General features: G+C 41.8%; 3 protein-coding genes across 19 annotated transcripts in view; 2 read left to right on the forward strand and 1 right to left on the reverse strand.

Annotated features, from left to right (window-relative positions):
* ank1a (ankyrin 1, erythrocytic a) overlaps positions 1-2384 on the forward strand; it is a 65859-nt gene extending 63475 nt beyond the window's left edge. For all 17 annotated transcript variants that reach the window (XM_014161263.2, XM_045703148.1, XM_045703153.1 and 14 more), the window contains one exon: positions 1504-2384. Coding sequence is in view for 3 of the 17 variants with exons in the window: in XM_045703148.1 (XP_045559104.1) it covers positions 1504-1545 (42 nt within the window). In the remaining 14 variants the exon portion in view is untranslated. The remainder of the gene's footprint in view (positions 1-1503) is intronic.
* A 6331-nt stretch (positions 2385-8715) lies between these two features.
* LOC106580340 (eukaryotic translation initiation factor 4E-binding protein 2) lies at positions 8716-16569 on the forward strand. The gene is made up of 3 exons (XM_014161250.2): positions 8716-9088; positions 14827-15018; positions 16038-16569. Exons 1-3 carry the CDS (start codon positions 8953-8955, stop codon positions 16067-16069), a joined length of 360 nt encoding a protein of 119 aa, XP_014016725.1. The 5' UTR covers positions 8716-8952; the 3' UTR covers positions 16070-16569.
* A 3816-nt stretch (positions 16570-20385) lies between these two features.
* On the reverse strand, positions 20386-22747 carry LOC106580334 (nodal homolog). The gene is made up of 2 exons (XM_014161242.2): positions 21310-22747; positions 20386-21202 (listed from the first exon to the last, which is right to left on the reverse strand). The coding sequence occupies exons 1-2, from the start codon at positions 22084-22086 to the stop codon at positions 21050-21052; spliced, it is 930 nt and encodes a 309-aa protein (XP_014016717.2). The 5' UTR covers positions 22087-22747; the 3' UTR covers positions 20386-21049.
* Positions 22748-22767: the final 20 nt, after the last annotated feature.

Genomic DNA, 22767 nt, shown 5'->3' on the forward strand with positions numbered 1-22767 from the left:
CAGGTCAGTGTGTGTAGACTGTGTTAGAGTGGGTATTCAGCAGGGTGTGAAGGGTCAGGTCAGTGTGTGTAGACTGTGTTAGAGTGGGTATTCAGCAGGGTGTGAAGGGTCAGGTCAGTGTGTGTCAGTGTGTGTAGACTGTGTTCGAGTTGGTATTCAGCAGGGTGTGAAGGGTCAGTTCAATGTGTGTCAGTGTGTGGGGGTGTAGTACTAATAGAGTACATGTCTGACTGGATTTGATAAGAAAAATACAGTAGGCCTAGCTACATGCAGTATTTTTCTCCCTATGTTTATGTTTATGACAACTATTCCAAAACATGCATCCTGTTTGCAACAAGGCACTAAAATAATACTGCTAAAAATGTGGCAAAGCAATTCACTTTTTGCCCTCAACACAAAGTGTTATGTTTGTGGCAAATCCAGAGCAGCACATTACTAAGTACCACTCTCCATATTTCCAAGTATAGCGGTAGCTGCATCATGTTATGGGTATGCTTGTGATCGCTAAGGACTGGGGAGGTTTTCAGGATAAAAAATAAATGGAATGTCGCTAAACACAGTCACAATCCTGGAGGAAAACTTGGTTTAGTCTACTTTCCACCAGACACTGGGAGATGAATTAATCTTTCAGCAAGACAATAACCTAAAACACAAGGCCAAATCTACAATGGAGTTGCTTACCAAGAAGACAGTGTATGTTCCTGAGTGGTCAAGTTACAGTTTTGAATTAAAATCGTCTTGAAAATCTATGACAAGATTTAAATGGTTGTCTAGCAATGATCAACAACCAATTTGACGGAGCTTGAAGAATTTTGAAAAGAATAATGGGCAAATATTGTATAATCCATGTGTGCAAAGCTCTTAGAGACTTACCCAGAAATACTCACAGCTGTAATCACTGCCAAAAGTGACTCTAACAATGTATTGACTCAGGTGTGTGAATACATATGTAAATGAGATATTTCTGTATTTCATTTTCAATACATTTGCACAAAATTTCTAAGAACATGTTTTCACTTTGTCATTATTGGGTATTAGGTGAGAAAAAATGTATTGAATCCATTTTGAATTCAAAATGTAGAATAAGTCAAGGGGTATGAATACTTGCTGATGGCATTGTATATATGACTCTGGTGTCTGGAGTCCCCTATTTCCAAGCTTGAAAGGAAGGTTGGGGTAAATTGCCTCTTTGTCCAAGGACATTTGTTAGACAAGCTCTGACCTAGCTACTGTTAGAAACCCTAATATGTGAATGTTTCCATACGAGGTTACTGCTTGGCTAATGGAAAACGCCGCCATAGATTTGAGCTAACCTGGTATTGCTGATACTCTGTTCTTGATTACAGAAAACAGTTATATTACAAATGTCCAGTTGCAGATGGTTCTACAAAGATTAGAGAAAACTGCATACCGATATAACATAACTGTTTGGTCTGATTCTCCTCACACTGATGGGAAGCTTGTCCTTGTGCCATATGAACCTTTGTTTCTCTTTCCCTCCAGGAGTTGAACCCCACACCAAAACAACCCTACTTAGACACATGACCGGCAGCAGGAGACAGGAGGAAGAGTGCACATGAAGAGGAGTGTAATAATGGAGATAAAAGAAAAGAGATCTGAACGACAAAACACCAACTTCATAATAACGACAACCACAATGGCTACGCCGATGATCCGCACTCACCGGAGAAGGAAATGGATTTACTTGTAGTTTTCGTACTTTTTTTTTTTTTTAAAGAAACAATCAAAAAAACATTAACTACTAGGCTAGAAGCATGATTTCATATAAAACAAAAACCAAACAGAGACAACAAAAAAACTAGCAACCAAAATGTGCTTCCTGTTATATGTATCAGCATGAATGACTGCTGGCGCATGGCCTGTCTTTAACTACAGTACTAGGGGTTATGGGAGGGGGGGGACCACTCCCATGTGGGATGGGGGTCATGATGAGGTGTAGGGAAAGGTGAATACGTCATACATCCCTTTCCTGAAGAAAAAGGGCAGTGTTTGTTTGTGAAACTTCTGAAAGGGGAGTCTGTTAAATACTCTGAATTATCTCTAGGCAAAGGTTTGCTCCCCTCTCCCTGTCACACTAATCAAACTCTTCTAGCAAACAAACAAACATCACCACAGGCTAGTTTCAGCCTTATGTCCCACTGTCCCATTCCAGTAGCCTACACTTAGGATATTGGTGTTGTACATACTATATGCACTTAAATGATACGTGACTGAGTGTTATGTGTGTTTTATGTCACAAAAACCCTATGCGATGCTGATGATGATGCTGCTGTTTCAGATCTGCCCTGGTTTTCTTGTTTGGTAACTCTATGTGCATATTCTATATATCTTGATCTGTGTGGATATAAGAACAAACAAAACAACCTTTGTGTCATTCTGCCTGTTTTATCTGTCCATTTTTGTGTGTCTGGTTATTTGTTATTTTGTGATTTTCATGTGCTCCCTCCCTTTGCTCCCTTCATCTCACCTAGAGGGCATTATTGGCTTCAGAGACATTTCACAGTTCTTTGTGTTTTAGGAAGAGGAGTTTCTGTGTTGACTTGCATCCCCAACCCCATAACCAACCTCCCCCAGAGTGATTTGTGTGTTTCCAAGGTGAATGTTATTGGAGTAAATGCTGGTGCGATTATTAGGACTTTGAATAGACCTTTCCCCTACCCTACAGTATGTGTGCAGCTATAGTCCAGTTTGTCTGGTGGATCCTGTCACCACCATCTTCTGTATGCAGCCCACTTCAGGCAACTATACACCTCATCCTCCCTACACCTCTCCCTGCACTCCCCCAGTCCCTCTCAATGTGGATGTAGTAGTCCTGTCCCTCTCAATGTGGATGTAGCAGTCCTGTCCTGTCCCTCTCAATGTGGATGTAGTAGTCCTGTCCCTATTGATGTGGATGTAGCAGTCCTGTCCTGTCCCTCTCAATGTGGATGTAGCAGTCCTGTCCTGTCCCTCTCAATGTGGATGTAGCAGTCCTGTCCTGTCCCTATAGATGTGGATGTAGCAGTCCTGTCCCTATCGATGTGGATGTAGCAGTCCTGTCCTGTCCCTCTCAATGTGGATGTAGTAGTCCTGTCTCTATTGATGTGGATGTAGTAGTCCTGTCCTGTCCCTATCGATGTGGATGTAGTAGTCCTGTCCTGTCCCTATCGATGTGGATGTAGCAGTCCTGTCCTGTCCCTATAGATGTGGATGTAGCAGTCCTGTCCTGTCCCTCTCAATGTGGATGTAGCAGTCCTGTCTCTATTGATGTGGATGTAGTAGTCCTGTCCTGTCCCTATCGATGTGGATGTAGTAGTCCTGTCTCTATTGATGTGGATGTAGTAGTCCTGTCCTGTCCCTATCGATGTGGATGTAGTAGTCCTGTCCTGTCCCTATCGATGTGGATGTAGTAGTCCTGTCCTGTCCCTATCGATGTGGATGTAGCAGTCCTGTCCTGTCCCTCTCAATGTGGATGTAGTAGTCCTGTCTCTATTGATGTGGATGTAGTAGTCCTGTCCTGTCCCTATTGATGTGGATGTAGTAGTCCTGTCCTGTCCCTATCGATGTGGATGTAGTAGTCCTGTCTCTATTGATGTGGATGTAGTAGTCCTGTCCTGTCCCTATCGATGTGGATGTAGCAGTCCTGTCCTGTCCCTATCGATGTGGATGTAGTAGTCCTGTCCTGTCCCTATCGATGTGGATGTAGTAGTCCTGTCCTGTCCCTCTCAATGTGGATGTAGCCGTCCTGTCCTGTCCCTATCGATGTGGATGTAGCAGTCCTGTCCTGTCCCTATCGATGTGGATGTAGCGCTGTCCTGTCCCTATAGATGTGGATGTAGCCGTCCTGTCCTGTCCCTCTCAATGTGGATGTAGCAGTCTGTCCTGTCCCTATAGATGTGGATGTAGCCGCCTGTCCTGTCCCTCTCAATGTGGATGTAGCAGTCCTGTCCTGTCCCTATCGATGTGGATGTAGCAGTCCTGTCCTGTCCCTATAGATGTGGATGTAGCCGTCCTGTCCTGTCCCTCTCAATGTGGATGTAGCAGTCCTGTCCTGTCCCTATCGATGTGGATGTAGCTGTCCTGTCCCTATCGATGTGGATGTAGTAGTCCTGTCCCTATCGATGTGGATGTAGCAGTCCTGTCCCTATCGATGTGGATGTAGTAGTCCTGTCCTGTCCCTATCGATGTGGATGTAGCAGTCCTGTCCCTATCGATGTGGATGTAGTAGTCCTGTCCTGTCCCTATCGATGTGGATGTAGCAGTCCTGTCCCTATCGATGTGGATGTAGTAGTCCTGTCCTGTCCCTATCGATGTGGATGTAGTAGTCCTGTCTCTATTGATGTGGATGTAGTAGTCCTGTCCTGTCCCTATCGATGTGGATGTAGTAGTCCTGTCTCTATTGATGTGGATGTAGTAGTCCTGTCCTGTCCCTCTCAATGTGGATGTAGCCGTCCTGTCCTGTCCCTATCGATGTGGATGTAGCAGTCCTGTCCTGTCCCTATCGATGTGGATGTAGCAGTCCTGTCCTGTCCCTATAGATGTGGATGTAGCCGTCCTGTCCTGTCCCTCTCAATGTGGATGTAGCAGTCCTGTCCTGTCCCTATAGATGTGGATGTAGCCGTCCTGTCCTGTCCCTCTCAATGTGGATGTAGCAGTCCTGTCCTGTCCCTATCGATGTGGATGTAGCAGTCCTGTCCTGTCCCTATAGATGTGGATGTAGCCGTCCTGTCCTGTCCCTCTCAATGTGGATGTAGCAGTCCTGTCCTGTCCCTATCGATGTGGATGTAGCTGTCCTGTCCCTATCGATGTGGATGTAGTAGTCCTGTCCTGTCCCTATCGATGTGGATGTAGCTGTCCTGTCCCTATCGATGTGGATGTAGTAGTCCTGTCCTGTCCCTCTCAATGTGGATGTAGTAGTCCTGTCCTGTCCCTATCGATGTGGATGTAGTAGTCCTGTCTGTCCTCCTCGCTGTCCTGTCCCTATCGATGTGGATGTAGCAGTCCTGTCCTGTCCCTCTCAATGTGGATGTAGTAGTCCTGTCCCTATCGATGTGGATGTAGCAGTCCTGTCCTGTCCCTCTCAATGTGGATGTAGTAGTCCTGTCCTGTCCCTCTCAATGTGCATGTAGCAGTCCTGTCCTGTCCCTCTCAATGTGGATGTAGCAGTCCTGTCCTGTCCCTCTCAATGTGGATGTAGCAGTCCTGTCCTGTCCCTCTCAATGTGGATGTAGTAGTCCTGTCCTGTCCCTCTCAATGTGGATGTAGTAGTCCTGTCCTGTCCCTCTCAATGTGGATGTAGCAGTCCTGTCCTGTCCCTCTCAATGTGGATGTAGCAGTCCTGTCCTGTCCCTCTCAATGTGGATGTAGCAGTCCTGTCCTGTCCCTATTGATGTGGATGTAGCAGTCCTGTCCTGTCCTTCTCAATGTGGATGTAGCAGTCCTGTCCTGTCCCTCTCAATGTGGATGTAGCAGTCCTGTCCTGTCCCTATCGATGTGGATGTAGCAGTCCTGTCCTGTCCCTATCGATGTGGATGTAGTAGTCCTGTCCTGTCCCTATCGATGTGGATGTAGTAGTCCTGTCCTGTCCCTATCGATGTGGATGTAGCTGTCCTGTCCCTATCGATGTGGATGTAGCTGTCCTGTCCCTATCGATGTGGATGTAGCTGTCCTGTCCCTATCGATGTGGATGTAGCTGTCCTGTCCCTATCGATGTGGATGTAGCTGTCCTGTCCTCTACCAGCAGGGGTCAGGGTTTACTAATAATTCATGTAGCATCTCCCCTCTGTTGTGTCTGTCACACAGCGACAGTGTTTCTGTCTGATATCACAGGATATATCCAAGAAAGAGTTTACAGATCATCTCAGCACCTACCCGTCATTCGATAAGGGTAAATAAGTAACTTGACCACCATAGGCAATAATGTAGCTTTGGTTAAGCTGGTTACAGGTGAGAGTCAGCCAGAGAGAGGAACGTAGCTACTGACATTTGTAAGTGTTGGGATTGTAAGTGTTGTTTGTTTTGTTGGCAACTCTCAGAAGTGTAGCGAAGACAGCCAGCCACCAATCACTGTGATAAAAAACTGTAATATTGACCCCACAACTGTGAGCCCACACAAATCCACCCCAAACCTGTCTCCTTTCCTCTCACCCCTCCTCATGTCTGTACAACCCTACCCTGTTTCCCATCAGAAATGTATTGTTGGATGTTCGTTTAAAGGAAAGCAATAACTTTGGTTGAAGGTGTGTGTGTGTGTGTGTGTGTGTGTGTGTGTGTGTGTGTGTGTGTGTGTGTGTGTGTGTGTGTGTGTGTGTGTGTGTGTGTGTGTGTGTGTGTGTGTGTGTGTGTGTGTACTATGATCCCCCTGATCCCTCACTACTTTGACCTTCGATGTACTGTCTGATCAGGAGCGATGCCAGAACCCGAGTAACCCACTTGCTATCCACTTGACCTGCATGGAACATAAAGAGTTTTGGTTGTGTAAAGTAGACCAAGGAGACAAGTTAGTGGACTGAGTAACTGGTTAGGGTTGTTTGAGAGTTCTCTTAATCCATATGTTTTTATCCCAGTCCCAACCATGTTTGGCTTGTGTGTGATTGTGTGTGTTTGAAGGTTGAGGGGGGGGGCAAGGAATCTTCATACCAGCCATTCCCTGAGTTTTATGCAAGCTGTCAAATGTCTCATTTTCAAACTCATCAAGGGAATGTAGCAACACTGAAAAACAGCTAAAAGTGTCCACTCATTGTTGATTTAAGCCTTAATGACATTCATATTTTACTTTAAGGAAACATTTGAATGGTGAGTGTGTGAGTGCATGTGATGAGTCCTCTGATTGTAAGTACAATTGAGACTGACACAGTATAACAGCATTTAGTTTTGACAAATGACAGTGCAGGGTTGAGGGAGGTAAATCAGCATGGGTGTGAAGGTGATATGACACTACTGGTGGACATAAGAGGCTCTCCAGTCCACAACCTAATTCATACAAAACATGGTCACAGTAATGTTACCTCAGTACATTATACCATCCTACATCATATTAGATGTATAGATCATCTTGGCATTGTACTGTAACTGATCTAATACATTACATTTCTCATATCGAAGGAAAATGTGTCACAAACACTCCAGCGAGTATATGAATCAACACTCTGCAATAATAATACCTATACATGTAAATGGATCTCCATGTCCATGCTTTATCCGCCTCTGTAGCCACAGATAATGAATGTAAGGTGTTGCTCTGTAGATGTTAGTTGAGTAGGAAGGCTAGATGTCAGGCCGTTTGAGTCTATCTACGGAACTCAGGATCTGTTATTGTTTATCAAAGAAACTGTATAAAACTGAACACTCTTATATATGCATACATATTCACAAGTCAATACCCATCCATGCATAATCAGAACATGAGAATGAGCAAGAGAAAGAGAACAGATCTTCAGCTCAGGATTTTGCTTTGAGAATCTATCCCTCCCTCTGCGGGGGGGTCGACGGGGTCGACAGGGAAAGCAGACTGGGCTATGGGGGAAGAGCGTTAGTTAGACAACTCTCTGAGAATACATGGTGGCTTCATTTGCTAGGTTTTTTTAGATGACAAGCATTTGTCCTCAACACCGCCCACCCCCATTCCATCCCTGCTCCCTAAAACCAAAAAGAGATTGAGCCAGTTCTAAGGCTTCCTTCCACACAGTGACAGGTTGAGCGGAGGAATCAATGAGAGGGAGGAGTGGATAGGACTTTAGACTTATTCAAAGTTATAGTGAAAATATCATGAACTGAAGGACTATGGAGGTGACGACATAAACCAAGTTCATGCAAAAAATATTAACTGTTGCAAAAACTAGAGAACACATATACTCCTTTAGAATGTATTGAAGACATTATTAACGCAATAGCATATTACTCAAAACTTAGGAATGCAACTGCGCACATGCACAGCAAATGTTTTAATATAAATGAATATATATATAATATATGAAAATCTATATTTACTTAGAATGCTATGCACCCTTGTCAACAGGATTATAGTAATGTTATGGATGTACTTTTGGCATCATAGCTACCAAGAGACTGTTGAGTTATGGGTAATGCCTGAAACCTGGGAAAAATAGGGGTCTTGTGGGTATTTTAACTTGTTTTGTTTGCTTTTTTTTATTGTTATGAAGAGGTCAAATACGGAAAACATATATAAATGTACAATCCTTTTAATCAAATGAAATCCGATGACATCTATAGATAATTTACCCTGTACACCAGCTCAAATCATTTACAAAATTAATAAAGAAATGAAATGTCCCTGTGTGTGTTTGAGTTTGTATGAGATTAGTAGGCCTATAGGCCTAGAGCTTGTTTTTTTTCAATGGCTGTAAAGTTTTCACAGTTGGGGTATTCTTTCACAGTAGGACATGGTAGAGAGCAGATCTGGCAGTGACAAATTGGTTGTATTATTATGAAAGTTTTATTATGTCAGTAATAGCTCTGGATATTGAATAGGTCACCGTGCATTGCATCCATCATCATATGACTATAATGTTTCTAGCATTTTCAAGAACACAGACACACTGATTAACAGTATCATATTATTACACTGAATTGATTGATGCCTAAATCAGTTTGGCTCACTCGCTTTTTTCCAATTTGGACATTTGTCGATATACTGTATCTAAGAAGCAACACCATCCAACAGTGGGGGGCGATATAATATCAATGAGTGAGTGCTGAGGGTGAGTTTGGAAGAACGTGTGCTAAAGTCCTTTAATAAAGAACCTCGCCTCTGCTAGGTTTGCGTGTAGGAATGTGTGACTAGTTAACATCATTAGTACTTATTATTTAATGAAAGTAGCTAGTTTGCTATTGAACCAAAGCAAAGAACTGAGAAAACCACGAAAGTGTAATGTCCAGGATCTTTACGTTGATTAATTTGTAGATATTAGAAAACGGCCCTGTGTTTTGAAAATGTCTTCGGGCTGTCAGAAAACCACTACTAGCAAGTCCATTCCGACCAGATGGGTGACTATAAACGACGCGACGCACATGCCCCACGACTACTCCACAACCCCCGGAGGAACTCCGTTCATCATAACTCCTGGAGGTAACAGTAGCTAGCCTTTATAGAACTATATATATTTGTGTTATATGGCATATGTAACTTAACGGGAAATGATTCGATTGCTAGCCTGATTACTATGTGTTCGAACTATGCAGGTGCCCCGAATACAACCTCGATGGGTTGTCAAATCTCTAGACAAATGACAAGGCTAGCAGTCAAATGTCTCTAGCAAAATGTTTGCGGTGCAGTATTGTACACTGACAAACGCTTTAACTTCAGCCTGCAACATGCTCATGTCTTCCCCAGTGACTTTGTTTTGTTTCTGATAGCGTGCCATTGTTTGCATCAGCTTGTTAACTAACTATAATAGCGTTAGTGTAACTTTTCGTACACCACCACGGTCATCATCATGTACGAGCTGGTGTGACTTGATATCAGTAGGAATCTTGCTTCAATCGGCTGTCTCAGCTAATAACTGGAAGTAGTGGTAACTTCTAGACAACTACAACATAGCTATGAGAGATCGTCACTTGGCTTATTTAGCTACACAGATGTTAGCTAACTAGTTAGTTTGGTAGTAGTTACAGCTAATGTCTGTAGGTTACAGCAGGGTTTCCCAAACTCGGTCCCGGGGCCCCGGTTTGGTTTCTGCCCTAGATCTTGCAACACTAGGCAGATGATTCAAGCTTTGATTATTTGAACCCCTGGTTTATAGCATGTTAACAATAGATTGAGTGTTTTTTTTAAACCTTTATTTAACTAGGCAAGTCAGTTAAGAACAAATTCTTATTTTCAATGATGGCCTAGGAACAGTGGGGGCAGAACGACAGATTTTTACCTTGTCAGCTCAGGGATTTGATCTTGCAACCTTTCGGTCACTAGTCAAACACTCTAACCACTAGGCTACCTGCCGTCCCAGCAAATGACCAATGTGATTATGCAATGGAAATCACACGTTTTCCCTATTTTAATTAAGTTAAATGAAAACGGACAGGGCAGGGATATGGGTATGATTACCTATAATGATTACCTATAATTAGACCTAATTGACAACATGGACTTATCAGCTTTGTCCTAGATCAGAGTTTAGGTGTGCACTATATAGGTTCAATTCATATTCTGTTTTATGACAGGCGTCTGCAACATTGCATGCGTTCAAGGATTTGAGACTTTTATTAGGATCCCCATTAGCTGTTGCAAAAGCCACAGCAATTCTTTCTTTGGTCCACATATAACATAACAATAATAGACAAGAACAGAGATGCATATGTTTAAAAACAGATAATGTGCTGACCGAACACTACATACATAACTTATACATACCAGTTAACATTTACATACAAGTGTAATGAAGTCAGATAGGTGTTACTTTATTTGTTTTTTAAAACCATGTTTGGTGTTCACTTGGGCTGTCTGAGATGGAAGTTCCATGCAATCATGGCTCTAAAAAGTACTTTACCTGAAGTTGTTCTGGACCTGGGGTCTGTGAAAAGACCCCTAGTGGAGTAAGTTCATTTTTGGGAGAATTTTCAACATATTAATGTTTCTTATAAAAACAAGAAGCGATGCAGTCAGTCTCTCCTCAACTTATAGCCAAGAGAGGCTGGCATGCATAGTATTGCTATTAGCCCTCTGATTACAGTGACGAGCAAGACTGGATGCTCTGTTCTGGACCAGCTGCAGCTTTCTTAGGTCGTTCTTTGCAGCACCTGACCATATGACTGGGCAATAATAAAGATAAGATAGAACTAGAGCCTGCATCTCTTTATCACAGACAGACCTCTCTCCATCTTTACAACCATTGAGTTGTAATTGAACCATTATGCTTTGACCAAGACAGTTTACAGTCTAAGGTAACACCAAGCAGTTTAGTCTACTCATCTTTCACAACGGCCACATTATTCATTATCACATTCGAACTTAAGGAATGCTTTGCACCAAATACAATGGTTGTTGTTTGGGAGATGTTTAGGACTAGTCACCCATTCTAAAACTGAACAACTCATTGTTTAGGGTTGCAATTATTTCATTATCTGTGTTTGCTGGTGTGTATAATGTTGAATCATTTGCAGACATGGACACAGGCTTTACTTAAGGCTAGGTATGTCGATAATAAAAACACAAAACAGTAGATGCCCAAGAGAGCTGTGACACATCAACTTTTGTTTCCACCTAGGCAAGTCGGGCAAGAACAAATTCTTATTTACAATGACAACCCACTGTTCCCAGGAGGCTAACTGCTTTGTTCAAGGGGCAGAACGACTGATTTTTCCCTTGTCAGCTTGGGATTCGATCCAGCAACCTTTCGGTTACTGGCCCAACGCTCTAACCACTAGGCTTGCCTGCCGCCCCACTTGTTGTATTGATAGGATGCATTATATGCACATGCATGTGTGGTTACATCTGTGCAACAACTGCCAGGAGTCCTTTCATATCGTGTGAAGCAGGTATAGCAAGCAGGTAGAGACTAGAGTGGATTGCAAAGTAAAAGTATCTGACATTTTAAGTAGTCCCAGAGAACATATTTGTTGCATGATTGCATGCCATTGTGAATTGAATTATGAATATGTAGGCTAGGACACTGTTGCCTGTCATGTTTTTTTTTAAAGCATTTCCTCACGGAAAAGTCTAAACAGAATCCTTGTGACAACTCTGATGGAACCCTATTGAAATTGACATTTTCAAACGGCTATGGTTTAGGGTAGGGACGTTCCAAGGATCCAGGAAAGCACTAAATGTTTCCACACAAGGCCTTTCACTTCCTCCCTCTTCACTTGGTCACAGCTGAAGTGTTGGTGGCGGTGTTCAACAGTGATTCAGAGATTAACGCACTAGCAGGACCTGCCAGATCATGTTGCAGTTTCTTTCAGCAGCAGCCATTTTGCACGAACCCTCTGTCACAAGATGCTATTAACAAATGAGACCCTTATAGTTTCCTAGAACTTTCAAAGCATTTAGCATTTTAAATGCATTGAATGATATGTAAAATATGCAATAACAAGCAAGATATGATGGATAAAAATGTTCCTACTAATTTCCTGAATTATAGTGACATTTGTTTCTTGACATGTGACGTCATGGTGAGCTGGTTAACTCCCAGTGAGTGTCCCAAATGGCACCCTATTCCCTATAGTGATGAGGGAAAAAATAAATACAGTTACATATTGGGATATTATTTTTGACAATGTATCGTTTTGACAATACTGCAATATTATTTTTTGCACCAAAACCACAGTATTTTTTCCTTCAAAGCTTGTTATCCAAATAGGGAGCCAATTTGTTTTCAGCACTTTTATTTCCATGACTGATGAACACTTGTTTTCTCATGGCTGTCTCTTGTCCCTCTGCAGCAGACAGAGCAATTTGTTTGGAACATCGAATCGCAATAAAATCACAGTATCACATTACATATAGAATTGTGAGAATCGCAATATAAAATGATGAATTTGTTTGACTTTTATTTAGACGGATCACCATTGAGACCAGGGTCTCATTCTCAAGGGAGCCTTGTGAACATGAACGCACAATTCAATACAACAAGATGAATCAAAACAAACACAACTATCACATATTATCTCCCTCAAAATGGCTCTAAACTGTCCAATGGAGACCAGCGAGTCAAATCCCCAGCTCAGTGGAGACCCATGGGTCCTCCAGAACCAGACAGTCCAGAGAGCAGGTCTGAAAGTTGCTGGATCTCCAATTAATACGTGAGCCGAGGTAGTGGGGGATTCTGAAGAATCGTTTTTAAATACAAAAAGTAGGCAATGCTGAGCCCTTCTGGTAGTCAGACTCCCAGCCAACAGAACTATAAAAAATGCAGTAATGTGTATGAAAATTGTCTCCAGTGATAAATCACAGTGCCGAGTGATAGGAGTCTAAAGGTTTTAAAACAGAGGCTGCCGCATGTATGTAGACGATATCACCATAATCAAGTAAACAATCTTCCTCCTACTTTCCAAAGTGAGGCAGGATTTATTACTAGAAAAGAAACCAATCTTATTTCTCTGCTTTTTTTGACTGTTTTTCAATGTGTGTTTTAAGAGCGCTTATTGTCAATCAAAATACCCAAGTATTTTGATTGGGGAACTTGCTCAATTTAGGCTCCCTTCAATGTGCAAATATGCAGGTCCTCGCGGTCAATATTACGAGACCGAGAGAACAAAAAATATTTGGTTTTATTAGCATTTAGCACTAGTTTAAGATCAGTAAGCAATTTTTGAATTGAGTCAACAAAGTTGAAGATCATGAATGGCCTGCTGTACTGAGGGCACAGGAGTAAATAACTGTATGATCAGTGTAGAGATGAATGTTACAGGTTTTAACAGACAAATATTATTTATATAAATAGCGAAGAGAACAGGGCCCAAAATCGACCCATGCGGCACACCTTTCGGAATATTGAAGAAAGTACATTTGATACCGTTAGATAGGCAACTTGCAATTGGTTCAAGAACTATTTCAGACCTTTGAACAAGTAAGAAATGGTCAACTGTGTCAAACGCCTTTGACAAGTCAATAAATAAGGCAGCGCAATGACTTTTTTATGATCTAAACAACATAGCACATCATCTCAGACAATTGTAGCCACTGAAACAGTGCTATGTCCAAGTCTAAAACCAGATGGGTGCTCATTAAGAACAGAATGAGAAGTTAAAACCGTTCTAGGCAGAGAGTTGGCCAGGGACTTTGTCAAGGCAAGATGGCTTGGAAATTGGACGGTAGTTATCCAATTCAGAAGGATCTACGCCTTTGTGTAGGGGGAAGACTTGTGCTGTTTTCCAGATCTTACGGATAACCCCAGAAACAATTGTCAAGTTAAAACTATAGGTTAATGATTCTGCAATAAGTGGGGCAGAAAGCTGCAGCAAAAGGGGATCAAGTGTGTGAGCCCCAGTGGATTCTTTTACATCGCTCTTCAATAAGGCACTTAGTACATCATGGACATCAAATGGTTGAAATAAATTAGGAATCGGCACCTAAGTATTGTAATATCGTATCCTGAGGTCCCTTGCAATTCCCACCCCTAATTCCCTATAAAGTGCACAACTTTTGACCAGGGCCCATATATAGGGAATAGGATGCCATTTGGGACGCACAGAGCTCAGTTTCCTGCTCTAATATTAGTCCAAGGTTAACAGGAGGGGTAATGCACGGAGGGCTCCCACGGGTTACTCCTCTGCCTTTTTGCTGAGGTTTGTCCTTTTAGGCCACTCATCAGTAATGTGGGAAATTCTGGCACAGAACGCAGCTGGCCGATTATATGTAGGCTAGCTTGCCTTGAACCACCCTTTGGTGAGCAGATATCAGTGACTGACTACCCTGTGGACAGAACAGCACAGAGGACAGTACAAACAGAACCATTTTGCACCATATATATTTTAAGGATTCATGCAATCCCTGCAATTTGATCCATTTGTTGATGCCATTAGTTTTAGTTTTTTTGAGCCACAAACATGCATATCAAATCATTGGGGCAGTATGTTGATTTATGCACTTGGAGATTATTTTGTCATTAAAAGTACATAAATGTATTATATTTATTATTATCATTATTTATGTAGGGCTTTCACTTCACACGTTCTCAGTGTTCTAAAATATCCAAACACCTGTTGTGAAAAGTATGAAAGAGTGTGTGAGGTTTCACTGCAGGGGGTGTTCAACCAAATAGGACTGTGGAACAGGATGAGTGCTATGGAGGGATTGTGCTCCTGTTTGATCTGTAACATTTGCATCACTATTTATTGAACATTTCTACCCCTATCCTCCTTTCACCTAAGGTACAAGAATTATCTACGACCGGCAGTTCCTGCTGGAGTGCCGCACTTCCCCGCTGGCCAGGACTCCCCCGTACTCTCTCCCTGACATTCCAGGGGTCACCAGCCCACCCTCAAAACACATCATCAATGTAAAGGCCCATAACGGAGAACCACTGAACAACAATATCGCGGCACCTGCTGACAAGAGCACTGGTAAGAACGTGATCCAGTCAGGCAGGAAAACGATTTACTCGTATTTCAGATATTACTGTGCCAACAAAACAAAAAAACATCCCCGAAAACAGTCATAGGAAATCAATTTGTTTTATGGAAAATATGTTATTTAATGAGACAAAATGTTCAGATTTACTGGAAGCTCAATGTTTGGATAATTTTCAGGTTTCAATATTTGCCCTTATGTACCGTAAATTTCGGACTATAAGCCGCAACTTTTTTCCCAGGCTTTGAACCTCGCCGCTTAAACAATGACTCGGCTAATATATGGATTTTACCCACTTTCAAAAAAAAAATCTACAAAAAAACACATTCTGTGACGTGCTCAGTTTTTTGGCGGCATGAAGCTTTCATTAGACCCATGAAATTGCCGAACGGGTTAAGGTCAAACAACCTTTTTGTTTACTGTTTAGATTAAATCGAGTGCTCTCAAACTTGCCATCATTCTGATTTACGGTAGTAATTTTGTCACCCTCATCATGGCAAAGACACGGAGAAATGCATATGATGCAGCTTTCAAGTTGAAGGCGATTGATCTGGCTGTTGGAAAAGGAAATAGAGCTGCTGCACGGGAGCTTGGTCTTAATGAGTCGATGATTAGACGTTGGAAACAGCAGTGTGAGGAATTGACTGAGTGCAAAAAGACAACTAAAGCTTACTGCTAATTTTTTATTTTTTTGTTACAAGCCGTGTTTCGTTAAAGCCTATTTATTTTTGTTACAAGCCGTGTTTCGTTAAAGCCTATTTATTTTTGTTACAAGCCGTGTTTCATTAAATCCTGTGTAAAGTTCATTTGTTTCAATGTACCGGTAGGCACCTGCGGCTTAGACATGTGCGGCTTATTTATGTTCAAAATAATATTATTTTTTTTTAAATCAGTGGGTGCGGCTTATATTCAGGTGCGCTTAATAGTCCGGAAATTACGGTAAGTATTGTCTGTCAGACTCTTCAAATGGGGTCAGTAGGAAATAAATGAACACGTGTTTTTGTTTGTGAAGGGGATGATGCACAGTTTGAAATGGACATCTAACTGGTGGTGGAATGAGCATTCTAGAGGGATGTGAAACAACTTCACTTACTACCATGATGCTAAAGAAGAGGCCCAGCCAATCCCCTGTCCAGACTCGCTACAATATTGTCACCATGTGTTTACAGATGTGTCCATTAGTTGCTGTGTTAACTTTCAATATCAGTGGTGTTGTTACTGTGAAAACTGCTTAAAGGTAGTCTGTTGCCTTTCTCTTGTGAACCCAGCAGCAACACTGAAAAAGACTGCCCCAGAGGAGTGGTGTGGAGGTAAAGATTCAATACAACTGTTTTCATTCCTTAAAATTATTTTGACACTCAAATCACCCTAATCATGGGCTACCCATCCTTCACCTCTCTTCAAATACTGCCTTCAAAAAACTTTACATTTTTACAGATAGTCATACAAAGGAATGTTTTTGTCACCTTTGTTTAAGTTTTGAGACAAAATAAATACATTTTCACATACTATGTAAGAAGAAGAAATAAAGCAAAGAAAACATATATTTGATAGTAGACTTGTTTCCTATAAAGTAACCAGTGTGAATAGAATTGGTATGTGTATTCCAGAATCACAGGATAGCTTCTTTCAAACCCTCGGGCACTCTCGGTAATCTGGCAAGTGTCATTAGTCTCATGGTAAATGGGTTGCTGACTGCAATACATGCTCCCCATGGTATCTGACAGAAAAAATGAATGACCCACAAATGGTTATTCCACTGGTAATATAATGTAACAGTAAAATAAAAGACGATATCGTTACTATGAGTTCTAAATTACAATTCCAGCTTTTCCTGAAACATTTCATTTTAAATGTACATGAAGCCATTAGATGATTTTTGAACTTGATGTCACTGTTCACATCCATCAGAAGCCATCGGCACCGCGGCTACACATCCACTGGCACACTTCCATTCTTCTGTGACGCAAAGCGGTAAATGTCCTGTGTTTGTAGTGTTGCAGGAGTTACATTTGTGGAATTCTTCAGGAAGTTCCCTCCTGCAACTAATAACATTCCAGAACCAACAGCCTGGAAAGCAGTAATCAATACACACCACAATGTCCTTCCTCTCATCCAAAAGCCACACTGTCTGTATGCACGTGATAAGCAGTAGGCCTATATGGCTGATTTTTAGACGGGCAGTGCATTTCTGATCTTTTTTTCACTAATTGGTCTTTTGACCAATCAAATCAGCTCTGAAACAGGTCTAATGTGAAAAGATCTGATGTGATTGGTCAAAAGACCAATTTAGTGGAAAAAAAATCTGAATGGGCTGCCTGTCTAAACGCAGCCTATGATTCATATTGGCTGTAAATGGGAGATCTTGAACAACAAGACCTATGATTATTTACAGTAGGTTCCAGTCTTTTTTTTTAAACATCCATTATATGCTTTAGAGGTGATACGTTCATGACTTTGTTATTTAGAGAATTCAGTTAAATGGGTGCTTACATATTCTGATAAATCCCAATATAAATTGGGACATTTAGCCTTTAAGCAACTGTGATATTACCTGGCTGTGAAACTCTGTCAAACTAGTTATTTAGCAGTAAGTCGGGTATCGGGTTCAGTCAGAACAAAGAAACAATGACACACCAGAGGGCCCTGCAGACATTTCCCAAATTGTAATCTAGCACTTCATTCTGCCTAGCCACTAGGAGTGTCAACCAGATGCCCTACTTGCCAAGCAGGAACCAAGGTCTGCTCCTCTGTCAGAATTCAATAATGCACAACATCCTATGCACTGTCAATCAATCTTTTTTTCTCTCTGTGGGAATCTGTACCAATAAAAGTAAGGGTGCTATACATTGGGAAACAACATTTAGGATACATAAAGTGTTGAATCAATATTAGCCCACTAGACTGTCTGAACAATGGACTGACCACCAGGGTTCTGTGTGTGTGGTGGGGAACAGAAGGGGGTTGTTCATGAGGGTTCAGTGTGTGTGAAAATTGACACGTGCTAGAGAAGCTGTGACACCTGGCTCCTTGTCACTATCCTGAAACTGCAGCACTAACGGGAAACCCACTGGGCCAGTTCGCCATGCCATGCCGTGGTGTCTGAACAAACACTCAAGGGTCCAACCCCAGGCCCCATAAAGACCACTGCCATAGGAGGACCCAATGACCATGACAGACTTTTGTCACCCCAACAGATCAGCCTGTTTAAATTGCTTAACTATTGATCAGCATGGATTGTCATGGAGGCAACAGTGGTTATTAATCTGGGCTGAACACTGAGCTTTAGTTATTAGTTAATACGGCTTTGATGATAGCTTGGAATTCAGATTTGACCTCTTGACTGTCTGTGATCACACTTTTTTTGGCTGTACTTGCATAAATTACATTAACAGCTTCGTTTTGGAACGCAACCTGCCTCTTAGTTGGTGCACGGGTTAAAAATGTGTCTGAGGGCAGTGTCTTTCCTTTTGCTAAGAGAGAGACTTAGGATAGGTGTAATTTCAGGGCAGGGGAGTGTGAAGATGTGGAACGACACTTTACCACTCCTCCTGGCCGTGCACACAGTAGCTTCACTAACGCCACTCTGCTCTTGTTAGGGGGTCTATATCCCCCCATTCCTGTCACTCTTGCTTCCTGGCATCCCCCAAAATAAACAACTGCTTTTTTCTTTCCACCATTCCCCACCCCTGTCTTGACCCATTCCTAGTCATTGCTCTGTTCATTTCCTCCCTATACCTGTTGCTTTGAACACAATCAACTAGGAAATTGCTCAGCTGGGCCTTTTTACAAGGGGCACTGATGACTCCCCATAATCTGTGCAGTAATACTATAAAAATATGTGGATTTGAGGTGAGGATGGTAAAGCAGTTCACAAGTAACTGGTCTTAAAGCCATAAACACGCTTGTCTTTATCAGTTCATGAAGGTTTAAGAACATATTAGGCGTGGTGGGGGCCATCCTATTCTCAAGTACACTGTAAAAAAAACAGTGTTGTATCTACAATTAATATTAGATGTAATGTCCTATGTTTTTGAGTTAAAAAAAAAAAGTTGTTTGAAATTTACAAAGTAAATCCACAGAATTAATATCCATAAAAATGTTGGATTTACTGATATGATTCAATATGAATTGATGTAACACAAATATTTAGTAAACCCAAAATAGAATTTCAAACATTTGAATGTTTTAACATTGTTTAGGTTTACCCCTTATTTTTCTTAGCACAAAACTACCTCGAGATTTCCGTTCGTTTATATAGGTTACCTTCAGATGAGTACTAGTGATACTTGTGGGGGTCATGGAGCAAAATGAAGAACATCTTGTTCGTGAGAGGCTCCGCTACTGTTCAAAAAGTTTGTAGGCAAAACCGTTCAGACGTTTTCGTTACAAGACCGATTTTTGGGATGTCTCATGGCTGACAGACACTGCTGTAGCTCGGCCACCTTCCACCGCAGATACGGAAGGCCGACAGGGGGATGTGGAGGGTTGATTTGAGATTTGTTTTACCTTTATTTAACTAGGAAAGTCAGTTAAGAACAAATTCTTATTTTCAATGACAGCCTACACCAGCCAAACATGGACGACGCTTGGCCAATTGTGCGCCGCCCTATGGGACTCCTAATCACGGCCGGATGTGATACAGCCTAGAACCGATGCCTTAGACCGCTGCAGCCCATGCAAAAAATCTAAAGCTTAAACTGACGGATTTTGATGGGGATGTTTTTGTTAGTGACGCATGGATGCATCAATAGCGTATTAATCATGCTCCACAACAAGCTGCTTAAAGCTGCAATATCTCACTTTTTGATAAACCCGACCAAATTCACATAGAAATCTGAGTTATCGATCTGTCATTCGCATTGAAAGCAAGGATGAGAAGCAGTAGATGCATTCTGTGTGTACTATTTCTATGCCTCCTGTTCTTAAGTTTCATTTTTGTCTAACTTTCGGGTTTTGTACACCGACTTCAAACAGCTGAAAATACATTATTTTTGGTTATTGAAAATATATTCAGTGGTTTAGATGGTACAATGATTCTCTACACCCCGAATGCTTCTTTATCACAAAATTTGGCAAACTATTAGATTTTTAGCAACCAGAAAATGGCAGAGCGATTTCTGCATATTGCACCTTTTAACACTAATATAGAAATGTACATTTGATTCAAGTTGTATGCATGTTTAAAGAAAAAAGTAAAATAAATCAGTCAAAACATTTTGAATTACCCACAATCCTCGAAAAACGGAGCCAAGTGGCAAGTTGTTGCAAGAACTTAACATGATTAAATGGAGCTAAATATTACAATTTTGTCAATTAATTTCATGTTCCCAAACGGTATTAAGTGATTTAACAAATCATTGAAAGGACTTGCATTCATTTTTATTAAATATAAGTGGTTATTTTTTTGGTCAATTTAAATTCACCCCAGAATATGGCCAATACAATGCTGAAATGTCCTAGATTTCTCACTTAAGTGGATTAAATCAATAAATGTCACACTTCGATGAACAGAATAAAATGCTTTAATATATATATATATATATATATATTTTTTTTTTCAATATACAAAAATATCTTTAATAAATGGGTGACTAAAAAAGTAGTCATAACAAGTAAGATACCATTTTTGCAGAATATTCCTTTATAAACTTCTTAAATACCAAAACCCTGCCGATATAAATGCATACAGCCTAAGTGTGACCCAAAAGGTGAAGTCTACTTGAAATATTCAAATAAATAACAGTACACCTTTATCATAAAGTAAATACATTGGCTCAATCTAAGGACACATCTAAGATAAAATGTTGTTTCAGATGAGAACACCTGAGATGATGACTGCATAAGATATAGTAAGTATCAAAGAAATTGATTTTCCATGTTACAAACAGCCTGAAGTATAAATTGAATCAGATGGACACCTTCAATAAGAGTCATTTCATGACGCACAACATGCCATTCTAAGTGAAGCGTTTTAAATAAGTGGTATTTTTGGTTGCCGGGTGAGGTGACATGGCTGGGGTATCAGTGACAGCCACACTCCTCCACGATCATGTCCTCATGATGCCGTAACACCACGTCTTCATCACCATAGTACAGCATGGACAGCGGGCTGAGGCGCGTAGGCACGCAGGAGGGACACCCCACACGATCCGGATGGTACAGTCTCAACAGGCTCTGTAAAATAAAATAAGCATATTTTACGGAAAGCTGCACTGAGCATAATGCATAGGAATTTAAATCAAATGGAAACGTTTAGGTATGTTTTTGTTTTCATGTCTTACCTTCATGTATGCGTGGTTGGTGGGACTGAATGATTCATCCACCGGAATAGGGCACGCGCCCTCGCAACGGAACGCGTTGTAGCGCTTTGGATACACAATCCACTCGTTCCAGCCGATCTGGTCGAAATCTACCCACATGTCCACCTTCCGACATAGTGGGCGTTGGACGGCTTCAGCCAGTGACCCAGTAGCATTCGCTGCAATTCCGCCGGCCATCCGCACTCTCTCCATTCGGTTTCTCTTGTGGCGTCGCCCTTGAGCTTCACCGCTGACTTGGTCCAAAATTGCGTATTTGGAGTGCTCCACAGTACGGATGAGAGTGGGTGCGCTCTCGCCATCCCGAGGCAGGTTGTGCTTGGAGAAGACAACCATCATAACCCGTTCCGCTGTCGGATGGTGAACCTTCTTTCGCCTGTGTGTAAGATGCTTAATGTAGGGCATGTCGATCTCTCCATCTACCCCACTCCCGTGCTCTTCCTCCATCACATCTCCAACTCTTGCTTCTTGACTCTCCGTCACTGCGTCTCCCTGGTGCAACCAATATTTGAGCAGAGCTGTTACATTGAAAACGTTCAATGGAGACTTGGTGTCACTGGGCGATGCGCCAAAGCTGCCCAAGAGAAGGCGCTCGTCGTGGCACATTTCAGTGTCAGACTCGCAGTCCTGCTTTCGCGAGTGATAAATGTCCAATGTGACGCGCTTGGAGGCGGAGAAAGCTGGTAGTCTGACCCGAAGCTCTGACAGCTGGACATCGTCAGTCACAGAGATGGAGGACATGTCGAAAGTAACGGTCCATTTCTCACCCACTTGATGGCAACCTGGAAGAAACGAACAAAGTCAGCAAACCAGCTGAATACAGTCAGTGTACCATCAACAAAACGTACGTACCCGTCACCACAAACTAGCCAAACCACTAGGCCTAGCCTACTAGACAAATGTCAAAGCTTTGGAGGGAGTGGGAGGAGAGGGCAGCAGAGGGTGAGAGCAGGATGTGTATTGAACCCCCTTTAGTATAGCCGTCTGAGGGGCTAATACACACACCCGCTCACATAAAAAAGCCTTTAAAGTCGAATAAGCATTGTGACCCTTCTGGGTTGTAAAGAGGGGAGATCTGATAAACGCAGATAACACACCCTGCAACCAAAGCGGCTGGCAGTGATGGAAAGGACATGTCTGGAGAGATCTAACCTGGCTCGGACGCTTGCTTGAACTACAGGTCAAAACACATTATCGTAAACTACAATACACACGTCAAACTAAGTATTATTGGTCCAAAAAGTGACAAGTTCAAGACGTGTAAAACTGAATGGCCAGTTCAAAAATGTCGTAAAATAATGTTTGAAACGCTAATTCAAAATGCCAAACCAACGAAACAAAATAAGAATAACCTGAAAGTGTTTCCAATAGAGCGTAACACGTTTTAATATGCCTAACACAAACTTAAAGCAATACCCACCT

Source organism: Salmo salar, chromosome ssa20 (genome assembly GCF_905237065.1).
Source record: "Salmo salar chromosome ssa20, Ssal_v3.1, whole genome shotgun sequence".
Lineage (NCBI taxonomy): Eukaryota > Metazoa > Chordata > Actinopteri > Salmoniformes > Salmonidae > Salmo > Salmo salar.